Genomic DNA, 14,604 nt, shown 5'->3' on the forward strand with positions numbered 1-14,604 from the left:
CTTGCAGAGCAAGCTCATTGCCAATGGAGCTATCACCCCAGCCACAGCACCAATTTTAGGAGTTTTTTTTTTTTTTCTGACAGTCAAAATATGCACAAGTATTTGATTTTGATACAGGCAATTGGCTTGTATTTATGACCACAGGACAACTCAAGAATAAACAAATGTTCCTTCTACTCTTTACTAATGTCCTACAGATCTGCACTGAAGGTCATGTTATATATCTTTAGATGGCTGTGTCTCTCTGTGATCCTGGCTACCTCATCTCCCTTGGTCAACTTCCTGTGTGTTTCAGAACATCAAGAGAGAGCAGAAGGCTCCATTCCAACCCTGTGGCACCATTCCAGGACCTTTTGAGTTGAGCACATCAGTCTTCATCCTTCTGTTTTTTCCCCTCACCCTCATGGTCCTTCTACTATGACAACCTGTGGCTATTATTGTTATCTCTTCTTGCCATCTATACACAAAGGAGTTCTCTCATTTAATTTCCCAAGCCATATCTTATTACATCTCAATTTCCCCCCACTCTGTTATGACTGGCTTACCCTTTCTTTTAGATACCCTTTTTCTTAAAAATAGACCCTAATTTTTCCTAATTTCTCTTATTCTAGAAATATTGTCTTAATATTTCTTATGATCCAGGGCTGTTGCAGGCATTGTGCATATATGCAAGAAGCCAACAAAAATCTTCACTCTCCAGTTGTACTCCTGTGTGTGGTAGGATTTGTATATAGAAAATACTAATACTATGTCAGTTGGCAATAGGAAAAACTATAGGGGTAGAGATAAGAGATAGAGCCCTGGTGTGTGCCAGAGATATCTTTTGTGTGCCATGCGCGTAGACAGAAGTCTGTTTTACGCAGTGCCTTTAACTCTCAGTTTTAGAAGCTAACAGAACAGCAGTGACTGTACAGTGGCAGCTACTTGATCAGGGCTTGCTGAGTTAGTACTTAATGATTTCATGAACTTCCTGATGTAGAAGAAGTCAGGGAGAGGGGCAAGAGATAAGGGGGAGTAGAGAGTGGAAGCTTTTGGACGAAAGTTTCATAATGACCCCCAGATGGACTTTTCCTTTGATTATCAAGGTCACAAGGAGGTACCCTAGCATTTAGTCCTAAAAAAAAAATCACACTTAGATAAATTCCAAGAGAGGTGACCACTTCCATTCTAGGCTGGAACAACTAAGCTTGAAACTTGTTCAAGCATGTTATTGTCACCTAATGTAGATAAATTCAATATACAAATCTTCTATGAGTTTTTATGGGATGTTGACCATCACCTGTCAAACTACCCTAATTTCAAATGCAGTGGGTATTTCAAACAAGTGTGCATAACAATGTTACAACTGAATGATTACTCTATCTTTTCTACATGTTATCTTGCATGTTTTAAAGTTTTATATTTAATATAGCTAAGTAAAAGATATATCTCTAATAACAGGATGAGAATCAGAAAGAGTTATAAATTATTTGTATTTATTTTAGGGCTATGATTTAATTCAAAGTATAGGGCGTATAGCCTTCAAAAGAATTTGACAGCATTTTGTTATTTAAAGACTAAATTTCTAAGTCAGAATCTTTATTTTCCCCTTTTATGTAGAAAGGATTTATTAATCTAAGTGTTTAGCCATTCTAGAATTGAAATGGATAATTGTGTGAAGAGAAGATGGTCTTCTGTGGCGCTCTGGCGGAATTCCTCAGGTGAATGGAAGCTGGAGCTGGAACTGTGATTCTGAACCAGCCCAGGGTTCCACTCGAGCCATGAGAGGGGGGAATCACAGCTCTGTGACCGAGTTCATCCTCTTGGGATTTTCCAACTACCCTGAGCTCCAGCGGCAGATGTTTGGGGCTTTCTTGGTTATTTATCTGGTGACGTTGATGGGAAATGCCATCATTATGTCTGTCATCTTCCTGGACCAGAGCCTGCACATCCCCATGTACCTGTTCCTGCAGAACTTGTCAGCAGTGGAAACCGGATTCAGCACTGCCGTCATGCCTGAAATGCTGGTGGTCCTCACCTCCACGAAAGCCACCATATCCTTTGGGGGCTGTTTTGCACAGATGTATTTCATTCTTCTCTTTGGTGGGACTGAGTGTTTTCTCCTGGGGGCAATGGCTTATGACCGATTTGCTGCAATCTGCTATCCTCTGTCCTACCCGGTTATTATGAACAAAGGAGTTTTTACGAAGTTAGTGATGTGCTCATGGCTGTCAGGAACCATGATGACCAGTCTGCAGACCACATGGGTGTTTAGTTTCCCCTTCTGTGGCTCCAATGAGATCAATCACATCTCCTGTGAAACTCCAGCAGTGCTGGAGCTTGCATGCGCCGACATTTTCTTCTTTGAAATCTATGCCTTCACAGGCACCATTTTGATCATTTTGACTCCCTTCCTGTTGATTCTCTTGTCTTACATCCGAATTCTCTTCGCCATCCTGAAGATGCCATCCTCTACAGGGAGGCAAAAGGCCTTTTCCACGTGTGCCTCTCACCTCACGTCTGTCACCCTCTTCTATGGCACGGCCTGCATGACCTATTTGCAGCCCAAATCCAAGTACTCACCAGACACCAAGAAACTGATGTCATTGGCTTACTCTCTGCTCACCCCTCTGCTGAATCCACTCATCTACAGCCTGAGGAACAAGGAGATGAAAAGGGCCGTGGTGAAATTATGGGAAAGAAAAGTGGTTTTCAACACAACCTGATTTGCTGAGGAGTCATGTGACATTCAGATATACCATAATTGTGTATAAATTAAAACAATGAAAACCACATTTCTTGGTGAGAATATGTTTAATTCTTTCATTCTTAAATAACTCTTTATTTTTATGCTTTTTAAATCCTTTTAATTTTGGTTTTATACAATATTTTATAATCTATTCTGAAAATTTAATATAAAATTTTAAATTCTTTATTTCTAAAACATTTAAAATTCCTTGAATTTATTTTAAAATTATTCATATCATATTTTAAAACATAATCAAGTATTCTCTCTATTTAACCCTATAGTCTATTGTTTTTAAGATGAACATGTTTCTAAAACACACAATAAAGCAGTTTATTGATTTATTTCTGTACTGTTGATAGATACAGGCCATTGTAGATTGTTGCCATTAAGACAGTCCTTCAATAAACATGTAGTTCTGAATGTTCATCTGCTTCGTGATCTTACTATGTATTCTATGGCAGATTCTTGAAATGACAGCCGACGGGATGAGGCCTGTTGTGGTTATATATTTTAACCATCATTGTCAGGTTGCCCACCCAGCACATGAAAATTCATGGCAAAAAGCTCTAGAACTCAAGGCTAGCTTGCTTTCACAAGTTCAAGTGAAAGTAGCTAGTCACTAGTTCTCGCCTCTATGAAATCCTCAGACCCAATGGGGTAACCTGTCTCTACTAGTACTCAGACTGAATGCCTGACCTCCTGTCTCCTCCCCACTTACATTCCACTCTCCTCTGCCCAACCATATCCCTTCCTGCCTCCACTTTCCTAGTGATTGGATTAAAGGCATGTGACTCCCAAATACAGGAATTAAAGGTGTAAGCAATCACTACCTGGCTCAGTTTCTCTTTTAGACCGCCTTAATCTTGTGTAGCCCAGGGTGGCCTTGAACTCACAGAGATCCAACTGCCTCCTACTTGCTGGGATTAAAAGTGTGTGCTGCCAATGCCTGGCCTCTATGGCTAACACTCTGATCTTCTGGCAAGCTTCCTTTGTTAGATCACAAACAAAATATCAGTACAGATAAGATTATTACAATGCTGCCCACCCTACAGAAGCTATGAAATACTTATAGACCTGGCCATACCCCTTAAGCATTACCTAGGGACCTGCCATACACTGATAGAGTTCTGTGGTTTCTCCGAGTGCCTGGTTGAATTCTTTCTTTGTCTGAATGTCTCATAACAGCATTTCCTAGGCCCCTGGGCATCCTATGTGGGAACATTTTTATTCTTTGTTCCTTTATGTTTGTTTTCCTGTCTTCATAGAAGACATATCTGTAAAACATTCAGAGATCATCCCTGTATAATGATTTTTTTTATAATTCTCACTATCTTTCATTCCAAGCAAATGGTAGTTGGTCTCCAACTCAGCAGCCAAGGGGATGTTAAATGAAAATTTGCAATGTCCTAAATAGCAAGAAGAGATCTCACTAGTTGTATCAATTGTATTCAAAAGAGATGGGCTGTGCAGGTTTGCAACGTTTCCTGTGAATTGAAACACTCCATCTTGGAAAGGGTTCATTAATAAAGGAAACTTAGAAGGCTCAGAAAGTCAACCACTCACCAGTCTCAGGAAGTTATATGATTCACAAGTCCCCTCCCTAAGGTTCATATAAACAGGAGCACTTGCTGAGGGAGACTCTCCGACCTTTTAGCTGCCTGTAAACCACTGTCAGTTTCCATTGTTGTTTCCCATTCTGCTGCATCTGCCTTTGAGTCATTCCTGCTCCTGTAATAACCCCTTACCAGTAAGAAACCTTAAGAAACTCATTGATTTACTAAGCTGGACTTTGGTAGAATTGTTATCTTGGCTAATTGTCAATTCCTTGTCTATGGTGAGTAGAAATTCCTTCATGTCTCACCAAGAAGAGTTAGCACAACATGGATACAGAGCCTTGGATGAAGGATATGGCTTTGTGCAGTACTTTATTATTTATAGTTATTCTCTATGAGCTGTTTTGCTTCCTCTTCTAATGCCAACTTGGAGCCCATCATTGCATACAGATGGACTAAGAGGGCCTTGCTTGCACTCAAAATGGAGTCAACTGCTGTTTGAGCCAAGGCAAGGCACAGTCTGAAAGACACTATTTTATATAACGTGAGCTTGTAACTGTCCCGGCAAGAGCTAAGACTGTTTTAAAAAGACACATATCATTCCTCTTTCTAGTTGTCAGGACTACCAAAACACAGGATTCCAGGAGTCTGGAATTTCCCAAAATTCTGGGGGAATAAAAAGGGTAGTGGTAGCCAGAAAGGAGACTTGTCTCAAAGAACTTCTATCATTTCTTACACTTTGGAAATTATTTTGCAGGATAGACTACAATGTAGATGATGATGGGCAGGGTCACATCCAGGCCAGGCCAGATGAGTTTGCACACCTCTTGCTCTCTCTTGAACTTCAGGTAAAGACTCCAGTGGTGGACTTGAGAATTCATTTGACTTATTTTTATTTTTGCCCATGTAGCTATGCTGGATAAATTTTCTTTCTCAGCTTTTCACTATTTACAGTGGCCTGTTGAGGGTGAATGGATGAGCCTGGTTTTTTGGTTTGTCAAAGTCTGATTCTAAACCCTGGTACCTGTTAAATAGAAAGAAGCATTAGAGCTGTTGCTCTGGAAAGGAAGCTAACACATAATTCCCTGGAGGAATGAGGCTTATTGGAATAAATAGGCCTCAGGGCCATGACTGGGGGCTGGGGGTTTGGAGTGGGAGTCGTGTATTAGACAGAAAGAAGCAGTGTACTCTATGGAGACATAAACATGATGGGCTCTTAAAAGGAAAGAGAGGCTTAATCTTTAGAATCTTGAAAGAAACTGCATTAAAAGTGAAAATAAGATATAGATAGATATAGATAGATAGGTAGTTAAACTAATCTGGCCTCTTCAGAAAGAAGCCTTTGGCACACTTCCCAAAGCAACCCTCACCCCTGCCCCAAGGAGTCTCTAGACCAGTGGTTCTCAACCTGTGGGTCATGACCCCTTTGGGGGTGGGATCAAATGATCCTTTCACAGGGTTGCATATCCAATATCCTATATATCAGATATTTATATTACGATTGACAGCAGTAGCAAAATTACAGTTATGAAGTAGCAACAAAAGTAACTTTACAGTTGGTGGTCACATCATTGGGAAGGTTGAGAGCCATTGCTCTAGACCAGTCTTCAGACCAAAGAAAATGTCTGCTCTGTATAAAGTTTTATGGGTGGTGGGAAGTTTCTCACCATGTGATTTAGTTAAACACAGTTTATATGAAAAGAACATTGAGAAGCCAGGAACAAGCAAGAGCTGTCAAGTCACACTACAGACTACTCCTTAACTCTATCCCAGAGAGCTGCGGCGGGGTTAGACAGGAAATAGGCTGTGGGGTAGAATCTAAATGTACAGGCCCATATTATAACTAACAAAATAACTTAGATTGTTGCATAGTACATTTCAGAACTACTGCTAAATAATATTTTGGTCTTGATATTGTTGCTGTTTTCTTATTATCCACTATAACACGTGTTCAGCTTATGCACCTCTTCACTAAAATTTATTATATACACATAGAAAGGGCATAAATCATTCTGCATCTTGATGACTTCTCACAAATTGCTTATATGTGGCGAACATCACCAATGACATGGTGACACAGATTATAACGGGATGAGACAAGCCTTTGTGAGACAGGTTGGTGAAGGAAATGAAAATTCGTGTGTGGCAGCACATACCATCCTGAGGCATGCTATCGCTGCATGCCTAGACACGTCGTCCCGTTCAAGTGTGATTCAGGAGGGTATTTGGATTGAGTTCTGAGAGGGAAAATATTTTCCTTGAGGTTATGTGGTATAATTTCCATTGAATACTGATTATATAGAATATGGGACTTACTTTTATTTTATAGAGAAAGTAAAAGAAGCATTGCTCAGTGAGGTTCTCAAAGCCAAGTCAGCTGGTCTATGCTTCTGACTCCAGCCTCTTTATACATGAGATCAACTATAAGGATTTTTTCCCTCAAATTTTGCATTTGCATTTTGGAAAATGTAGAAATTTTTGGGTCAGGGATGCCTATGCTTTCTACTGCACAGGCTTAGACCTATTTGCTTTAAAGTTGTTTCCCGTCATTTTATAGACTGTATACTGCCTAATGAAATCTCTACATCACGTTCTCATCACATACATCTCACTTTCTGCTTACAATGTTTGTTCTGCCTCTGTTTTGATTTCTATAGGGAGATGTTATGGTGAACTCTCTTGTGTAAAAGAGGTTTGGCCCCAGTGGACACAGGGAGGAGCGTTGCTCTGAGCTTCTTCCCTTGAACTCGCTCACCCGAGGGACCAAGTTCAAGGCTGTTTAGTTATCCCAGAGCAGAAGAATATCCACATGCTGCGATTTTAAGTTCTTTACAGAGAGAATAACGAAGGCACATAATTGTCATGTAACTTTACAAAAGTAGTGCCTTAAGTCATATTTATCAACAGGTGGCTTTGGGGTGTGGGAATGACTGAGACAGCCACAAGGCAAGGAAGAGCAGCCTCTGCTTGTGTTGTGTTGTATGTTTTTTCTTCAACCTTTTCCTCACTGACTGCTGGACACCTTCTGCAAGAGACACCTCAGTGCTCAGTGATCATTAGGCACAGCCAAATCATTTGACTCTTTAGGTTTGTATTTGATTATTTCATTTGTTTTCTTTTTCAGAGAGAAGAACAGACAGAACTTCAGAAACCAATACTTTGGTGCACTAACCAAAGCTTAGAATTTCTTATTAGAACACTTGGTTACTGAGTCCAGTGCTTACCCTTTTCAGTTGGAGGCCAAAGCCTACAGAATGAAGTGCCCACTGTAGCACTATTGTCTGAGTTATCGAAGACATTAGCATCTTTAAGGTATTGAAAGATCAGTTGTTCTTTATCACCCATGGTAGTATTTTTATTTTTGTTTAGAATTTAAATTCTTTCTCTATGTATATTAACACATAATAATTACATATTTTTATGAGCTATAGTGCTACATCTCAATTTATTTATAAAGTGTACATGGTCAGATAAAAACAATTAACATTTCTATTACTTGAGGTGTTCATTTCTTTGTATTAGGGACTTTCTAAACTTTTACAACTCTGTTTTGAAATGAACAACAGGTTTTTGTGAGTGAGCCCTCCTGTTGTGCCTTACTATGTCTTACAGGCCAAGGACTGTTGTAGGCATTGTGCATGTCTCCAAGAAGCAAACAAAACTTTTGGCTTTCATAGTTATGTTCTTATGATGGGTTACATTTTTGTATATGGAAAACATTTTGTAATAAGAAAAGAAGGGGTGAGAGGCAGAGTTCTGAAGCATGTTGGAGTAGTAACCTGTTAAAAAGTCATGCTTATCTCTTGTAGCATGCGAAGTTTTTATTGGTTTCTGTACTCCAGTGTGTTTGGGACCATGCAGAGACTAGAAAATAATTGGTTACTGGTTAGAGCTTGTTGAGTAATTAATGATTTCATGAACTTTAGGACTAGGAGGGGACTGGAGAAAGGGAAGAGAGAGACAGAGAGGGGAGAGTGTAAGCTCCCAAATCAAAGCTCTGCGATGACCCGCAAGTGGGTTTTTTTCCCCTAAGCCATCATGGCCACAAGGATAGGCATGTTACATCTGTGTAAATTCTAATAGAAGTGGCTAGTTTCAGTCTATGCAGCATTTAGTAAGTTTGAAACAAGCTATAGGTATCACCCAATATAAGCATATTTAAAATACAACCTCCTCTATGTGTTCATATACAATGTTCTTACTTTTAACAATTACATCCAATTCTGTTATTCTTGAATGCAATGAATTTTTAAAATGTATCTAACATAGATGTATGCGACATTATACAGTCTGAGCAGGTTGTATTTAAGAATAATATGTATATGCAAATACACATGCATGTAATATATAGCAATAGTAAAAGAGGCCATGAAGTAATTAAAAGGTATGTAACATTTCTATAACTGAATTATTAGGTTATTATGAAATTTTTGTTAGGTTCATAAATACTTATTTATTGACTTTGTGTTTTATGGTCTTAAATTTTATACTTACCTACTATTGTATAAAGCAAGTGATTCTTACAATGATGGCATAGAGTTAGGATAGACATCAGAAATCATTTCTATTAGCTTTAAAATGGTGCTTAATTTTCAAACCACACAACATACAACTTGCAATACACAATTTTATATTTCAGACCATATTTCTTAGAAAGAATTATCAATTTCTTCATTTATATTTCAAGGACTCATTAACTGAAGTGGTTAGTCACCCTCCAGGTTGCTAACTGTGATGCTGGTCCCAGGTTTTCATGCTCTGTGCTGGGGACAAGACAGGCGGAAGCTATCTGCCTGGGACTTCATCTGTTGTACATTATGTTTTTGAGAAAATACAGGACTCCACTCCTGCAATGAGGAGGCAGAATGATAGCTCTGTGGTTGAGTTCATCCTCTTGGGCTTTTCTCACCTTCCTGAGCTCCAAGCACACCTGTTTAGAGTTTTCTTGGTTATTTATTTGATGACTCTTACAGGAAATGCTATTATTGTCACTGTCATCTTCCTGGACCAGAGCATGCACATCCCCATGTACCGGTACCTGCAGAACTTGTCAGTGGTGGAAGCAAGCTTCAGCACAGCCATTATGCCTGAAATGCTGGTGGTCCTCACCTCCGAGAAAGCCACCATTTCCTTTGGGGGCTGTTTTGCACAGATGTATTTCATTCTTCTCTTTGGTGGGACTGAGTGTTTTCTCCTGGGGGCAATGGCTTATGACCGATTTGCTGCAATCTGCCATCCTCTGTCCTACCCGGTCATTATGAACAAAAGGGTCTTCTTGAAACTACTGATATGCTCATGGATATCAGGGATCATGGTAGCAACTGTGCAGACCACATGGGTGTTTAGCTTCCCTTTTTGTGGTCCTAGTAAAATTAATCATATATCATGTGAAACCCCAGCCGTGCTGGAGCTTGCATGTGCAGACACATTCCTGTTCGAAATCTATGCCTTCACAGGCACTATTTTGATTGTTATGGTCCCCTTCCTGTTGATTCTCTTATCTTACATCCGAATTCTCTTTGCCATCCTGAGGATGCCATCCACCACAGGGAGGCAGAAGGCCTTTTCCACGTGTGCCTCTCATCTCACGTCTGTCACCCTCTTCTATGGCACGGCCAGCATAACCTACCTACAGCCCAAATCCAGGTACTCACCAGACACCAAGAAACTGTTGTCATTGGCTTATTCTCTGCTCACCCCTCTGCTGAATCCACTCATCTACAGCCTGAGGAACAAGGAGATGAAAAAGGCCTTGGTGAAATTATGGGAAAGAAAAGTGGCTTTACATACCATGTGAGTTGCTGAGAAGCCCTGAGTATTTGGAAATCACCAAAAGGAATTCTACCTTAGATTAGCAAATCATAGAAAAGGGATCCCTCTCTTAATACTTTCTTTAGTCATTTATTTTTACAAAATATATACATTTTATACCATGATGTAACACTCTTCAGATGTTTGTGAATTTTAGATATTCAGGTTTCTTTTTACCATGTTATCATTGAGATGATGCTTCAATAAAATCTAATTTCACATATTCATGTTTAATTCTTTGTTTTTGGGCATCTGATGGAATGGATGGTGTCTCTCTATGTATGACATCTATCTATCTATCTATCTATCTATCTATCTATCTATCTATCATCTATTACTTACCATTCCATCTAGTTTGATCTGGTATGTGTCTCTGTGCTTGCTTGTTTGTCCATTTCTGGGAATTCAATTCATAGCCATAGTCTGTTTATGGAGTTGCTCTATTTCTGTGCTTCTACTCCGGCTAGGATTTGCCAATTTGAATAACTATTGAAGAATTACTTTTTTAAAAAGATTACAAATGCATTAGAAGGCCCACGAAGACTCACTGACACCCAGAACATCAAGAAAATAACAAATGTATGTATTGATTACATTTGTTGTTTCTGGAATGAAAGTCTATGAGTTAAAAAAACCAATTTATTTGGGAGGGCCAGACTAGTCCTCATTTCTTTGATGGTCTCTATTTGCTTAAAGAGAGTCTTTTTTGCTGAGGCCTGAAGCAATCACATTTTTGGCCGTGTTCCATAAATAACACCCATTAAGTCATTCAGCTAACGTTCCATCTCTATATATCTGATGAATTTTAGAAACTATTTTTTTCATGCTTAGCACTAATTAAATACTTTATTGAATATATATAATACCAAACAAAATGCATTCAAATGTTTTCTAAAAAAAAGAAAAATCACTTTTAAGGATCTTTCTAATCAGGCTAATGACAAATACAATAAAGGCAGATATGCTAATTTAACATAATTGGCTGATTTTATACAACGCTTATATCTTTTAGTCCACAAGTATATTATAAAATGGTAGAGAACATCTAATAAAACCATTTCTACATAACTAGGAAATAAAATTCTAAGAAAAATAGATTTTACAGACCCCATCTTTTTATTTCCAACACAACAGTCTAACTCTAAAGAAGATAAAGCCAATGCCTTTCCTCACAAGAGCTCAGGACTAAAGTTGCTTAGCTATCAGAATCTGTATTTGTGATCTGTTATGAGCATTAAGACAAGATTCAAATATTCTCAAAGAAGCACAATGCACATTGTGATCCCCTATTCAGCAACAGTGAGCACTATATTCAAACTATCTAATCCCAGGAATTAGATAAAGTCAGCCACATTCATGGGCATTTCCTCCACTGTAGTATTCTAGAAAGTCTCAATGTCACGAAGAATCCTCTAGTCTTCTGCAGTAACAAAGCTTATAGTCACACCTTTCCTTCCAAATCGACCCCTCTGCCAATTCTGTGAATATAGCTTTCACGATTGGTAGGTAGATCATAGTTTATAACCAAGGACACTTGCCGCACATCAATCCCACAAGTCAGTAGTGATCAGAACACAGCTTGACCCTGATAGGAATTCCCTCATGATGACATCTCTTTCCTTCTGGTTCATGTCACCATGCAGAGCAGAAATGGTGAAGTCCCTGGCATGCATTTTCTCTGTGAGCCAGTCCGCTTTGAGTCTTGTATTGAGAAAAATAAGCGCTTGTGTGATGGTCAGTGTCTCATACAAGTCCCAAAGAGTGTCCAGCTTCCACTCCTCTCTTTCAACACTAATATAAAACTGTTTGAATCCTTCATGGGTCAATTCTTCCTTCTTCACCAAAATTTGAATAGGATCTCTCATGAAATTTTTGGTCACTTCTAACACATCAGTTGGCATTGTGGCAGAAGGCAACACAACCTGAATACTTGTATTTAATTTTTGGAAAATCTCATAGATTTGATTTTTAAACGCTTGGCTCAATATTTCATCTGTTTAATCCAAAACAAATATTTTGTTCCATTTTGGAGAAAGGTATCTTCTGTTTAGCATATCAAACACTCTCCCTGGTGTACCAACAACAATATGAGGAGCTTCAGCCTGCAACTTCTGCATTTCATTTTGGAATTTCTTCCTCCAACACAGGCATGACAAGTTGCTCCCATATAATTCTCAAGAGCCAAAACTGCCCTTTGGATCTGCTGAGCCAGTTCTCTGGTGGGGGCCAGTACTAGTGCTTTGGTGTCCTTGAACTCAATCTCCCACTGTTGCAGAATGGAAATAGCAAATGTGGCTGTCTTACCGTACCTGACTGAGCTTGAGCAATCACATCACACCCTTTAATACAAGGAATTATAGCTCTCTGTTGAATAGCTGGAGGTTTCTCAAAACTCTAAGCACAGATGCCTCAAAGAAGGGACTCCTTTAAGTTCGTATCAGCAAAGTTCTAGTTGCTCTGATGACACCATCGGGGTCCATTCCCTCTGGGCCGCCATGTTCTCTGTTGTAATCCGCGGAGCTACCAGACATGATCCGAAAATCGACTCAGTGCCCAACTAAAAAGTGAGTTCTAGTAACTCTTAACTCACTGGTCTTAACAAACTAAACACAATGGGGTTGTCCTGTGGAGGGAAGATTTTAGTGTTTGTAAAATGACACCTATGGATAGGCACTGTGCCAGGCATGGGAACGGCAAGAAAAGAGAGTCTAGTGAGAGAAACTTGTTTTAAGCAAATCAAACATGTGCTTAAACATTTTCGCAATTATGATGATTGTTATAAAGGAAGCAGAGGCTACCGCGATGCAATAACGAGAAGGTCATGTCTACGTGGCTCCTGGGAAGGCACGGCAGAGGGGGGAATATGACAGAAGAGGGGTTAACAAGAAAATGAAAGATTCGTTGAGAAAGTGAGCTTTTAAACCTTTACAGGGGGCCTTAAAGGCCGATAGAAAAGCTAGGAAGATAGCTGGGATAATAGAGAGCAGAACAATCTGGGGGGAAGGGACAGAGCATTTAAAGGTCTCAGTGTGAATCATTGCAAGGAAGGAAGATCTGTAAAGGGTGAGGGACGGGGGCTGGGAGGGAAGAGCGGGGCGGAGACCTGAGCAGAAGAGAACACATGAGGTCTCAGGGACCCTGAGAAGTCTCTGCTTGTCACCTAGTAGCTATAGTTGGATAATGGAAGGCTTCATGCCAAGGAGAGACCATATTTACACTTCTGAAGTGTCATTCTGGCTGCTGGATAACTGATAGGAAGGAAGAGGGTGGTAATTGGTAAGGAGAAGGCAATGTCTGCCACCCAGGCAAGAACAATGCTGGCCCAGGCTAAGAGGGTAGGGGAGGTACCAGAAATGAGAATGTTTCTATGTGTAAGAAATCAAACTGACTGAACTTGGTGGGATCAGATAGGAGAGAAAGCAGTTTCAGGGCGAGTCTATAGTTCAGGTCAGAGCACAGGTGGAAGCTCTAATTATTGAAATATGAAATATTAACAGAAAAGACTACTTGTGGAGAGTTGGAATTCAGTTCTGAGTGAGCAACACTTAAGATGCCTGTGTTAAACCAGTCAAGCAAGACGTCTGAGATTTATGAATCAGGCTCAGAGTCATGATCTGAATTCTGGGGGACAAAATTATAGGGCAAAATCTGGGGAGGAATGCTGGCTCCAGGAAGGCATTTTTAAAATACAACAAAATTGTTTATTTTGTGTATTTTTTATAAGGCAAACAAAAGATGTATAGAACTATAGTGACTATTTTTTCTTCCCTTTAAGAGGTCATTAGTCCCATTTCTAGCAAAACAAAGAAACTGAATACCAGTGGAAACATATTGGCCATTAGTTTCACAGCTGCCTTAGAAATGAGTCACAAATGCATGTTCTCTTTGCTACTTACCATAAAGTGTAAACTGGGAGCTAGAAAAAAAAATTTCCCTGATAGTTTCTAGCACATGAAATGCATATGATATATAAACACACAAAGAGATTATTATAAAAAGTTATTATTATAAAAAGAGATTACTATAAAAGCTCTAGGTACACTGTAAGCATATAGACTTCTTTATTTTTTGTGTGTACTTTTAAATAATGAAAATGTCAAAAATAGAGTCAATTGTGTTAGACTAAATTACATTTCTTTATAGGTTGCGTCGAATAGGAGGAGGTTCTTTTTAAATTGGAGAGACTACAGTGGATTTGAAGTCCTTGTGAAAAATCTAACATAGGAGAAGAGTGAATCGGTTTATCACAGGGCCTGTGACCATGTGTTTTCTGGGCTTTCTGGACATGAGTTGATAAACTGGTATACAAATCACGGGAAACAGAGTCCTGTGCAGCTACAGTTTCTGGAGATTGGCCAGCTCAGGTTAAGAGACCAGTGGACACAGAAACAAGAAGTAAAGAAGTGAATCCAGAAAAACTGTCAGAAGGAAGCTTTTAGGCTCTGTGTTCAGAACCAACCTGGTCTACAATAGTGAGTTCCAGGTCAGCCAAGACTTCAAATAGAGACTTTG

General features: G+C 39.4%; 2 protein-coding genes and 1 pseudogene across 2 annotated transcripts; 2 read left to right on the plus strand and 1 right to left on the minus strand.

Moving 5' to 3' along the window:
- The first annotated feature begins 1,441 nt into the window (after positions 1-1,441).
- LOC126514425 (olfactory receptor 10A3-like) lies at positions 1,442-2,705 on the plus strand. The gene is made up of 2 exons (XM_050163340.1): positions 1,442-1,457; positions 1,741-2,705. Exons 1-2 carry the CDS (start codon positions 1,442-1,444, stop codon positions 2,703-2,705), a joined length of 981 nt encoding a protein of 326 aa, XP_050019297.1.
- Positions 2,706-9,127: 6,422 nt separating this feature from the next.
- On the plus strand, positions 9,128-10,078 carry LOC126514435 (olfactory receptor 10A3-like). The gene has a single exon (XM_050163349.1). The coding sequence runs from the start codon at positions 9,134-9,136 to the stop codon at positions 10,076-10,078; it is 945 nt and encodes a 314-aa protein (XP_050019306.1). The 5' UTR covers positions 9,128-9,133.
- Positions 10,079-11,426: 1,348 nt separating this feature from the next.
- Positions 11,427-12,623, minus strand: LOC126514418 (eukaryotic initiation factor 4A-II-like; annotated as a pseudogene).
- Between the last annotated feature and the right edge of the window lie 1,981 nt (positions 12,624-14,604).

Source organism: Alexandromys fortis, unplaced genomic scaffold, assembly GCF_014885135.2.
Source record: "Alexandromys fortis isolate MF-2015 unplaced genomic scaffold, M_Fortis_MF-2015_v1.1 scaffold_129, whole genome shotgun sequence".
NCBI classification, from domain to species: domain Eukaryota; kingdom Metazoa; phylum Chordata; class Mammalia; order Rodentia; family Cricetidae; genus Alexandromys; species Alexandromys fortis.

Excerpts from the sequence above, each read along its gene's own strand:
- LOC126514435 (XM_050163349.1), top strand. The coding sequence starts at position 9,134 with ATGAGGAGGCAGAATGATAGCTCTGTGGTTGAGTTCATCCTCTTGGGC.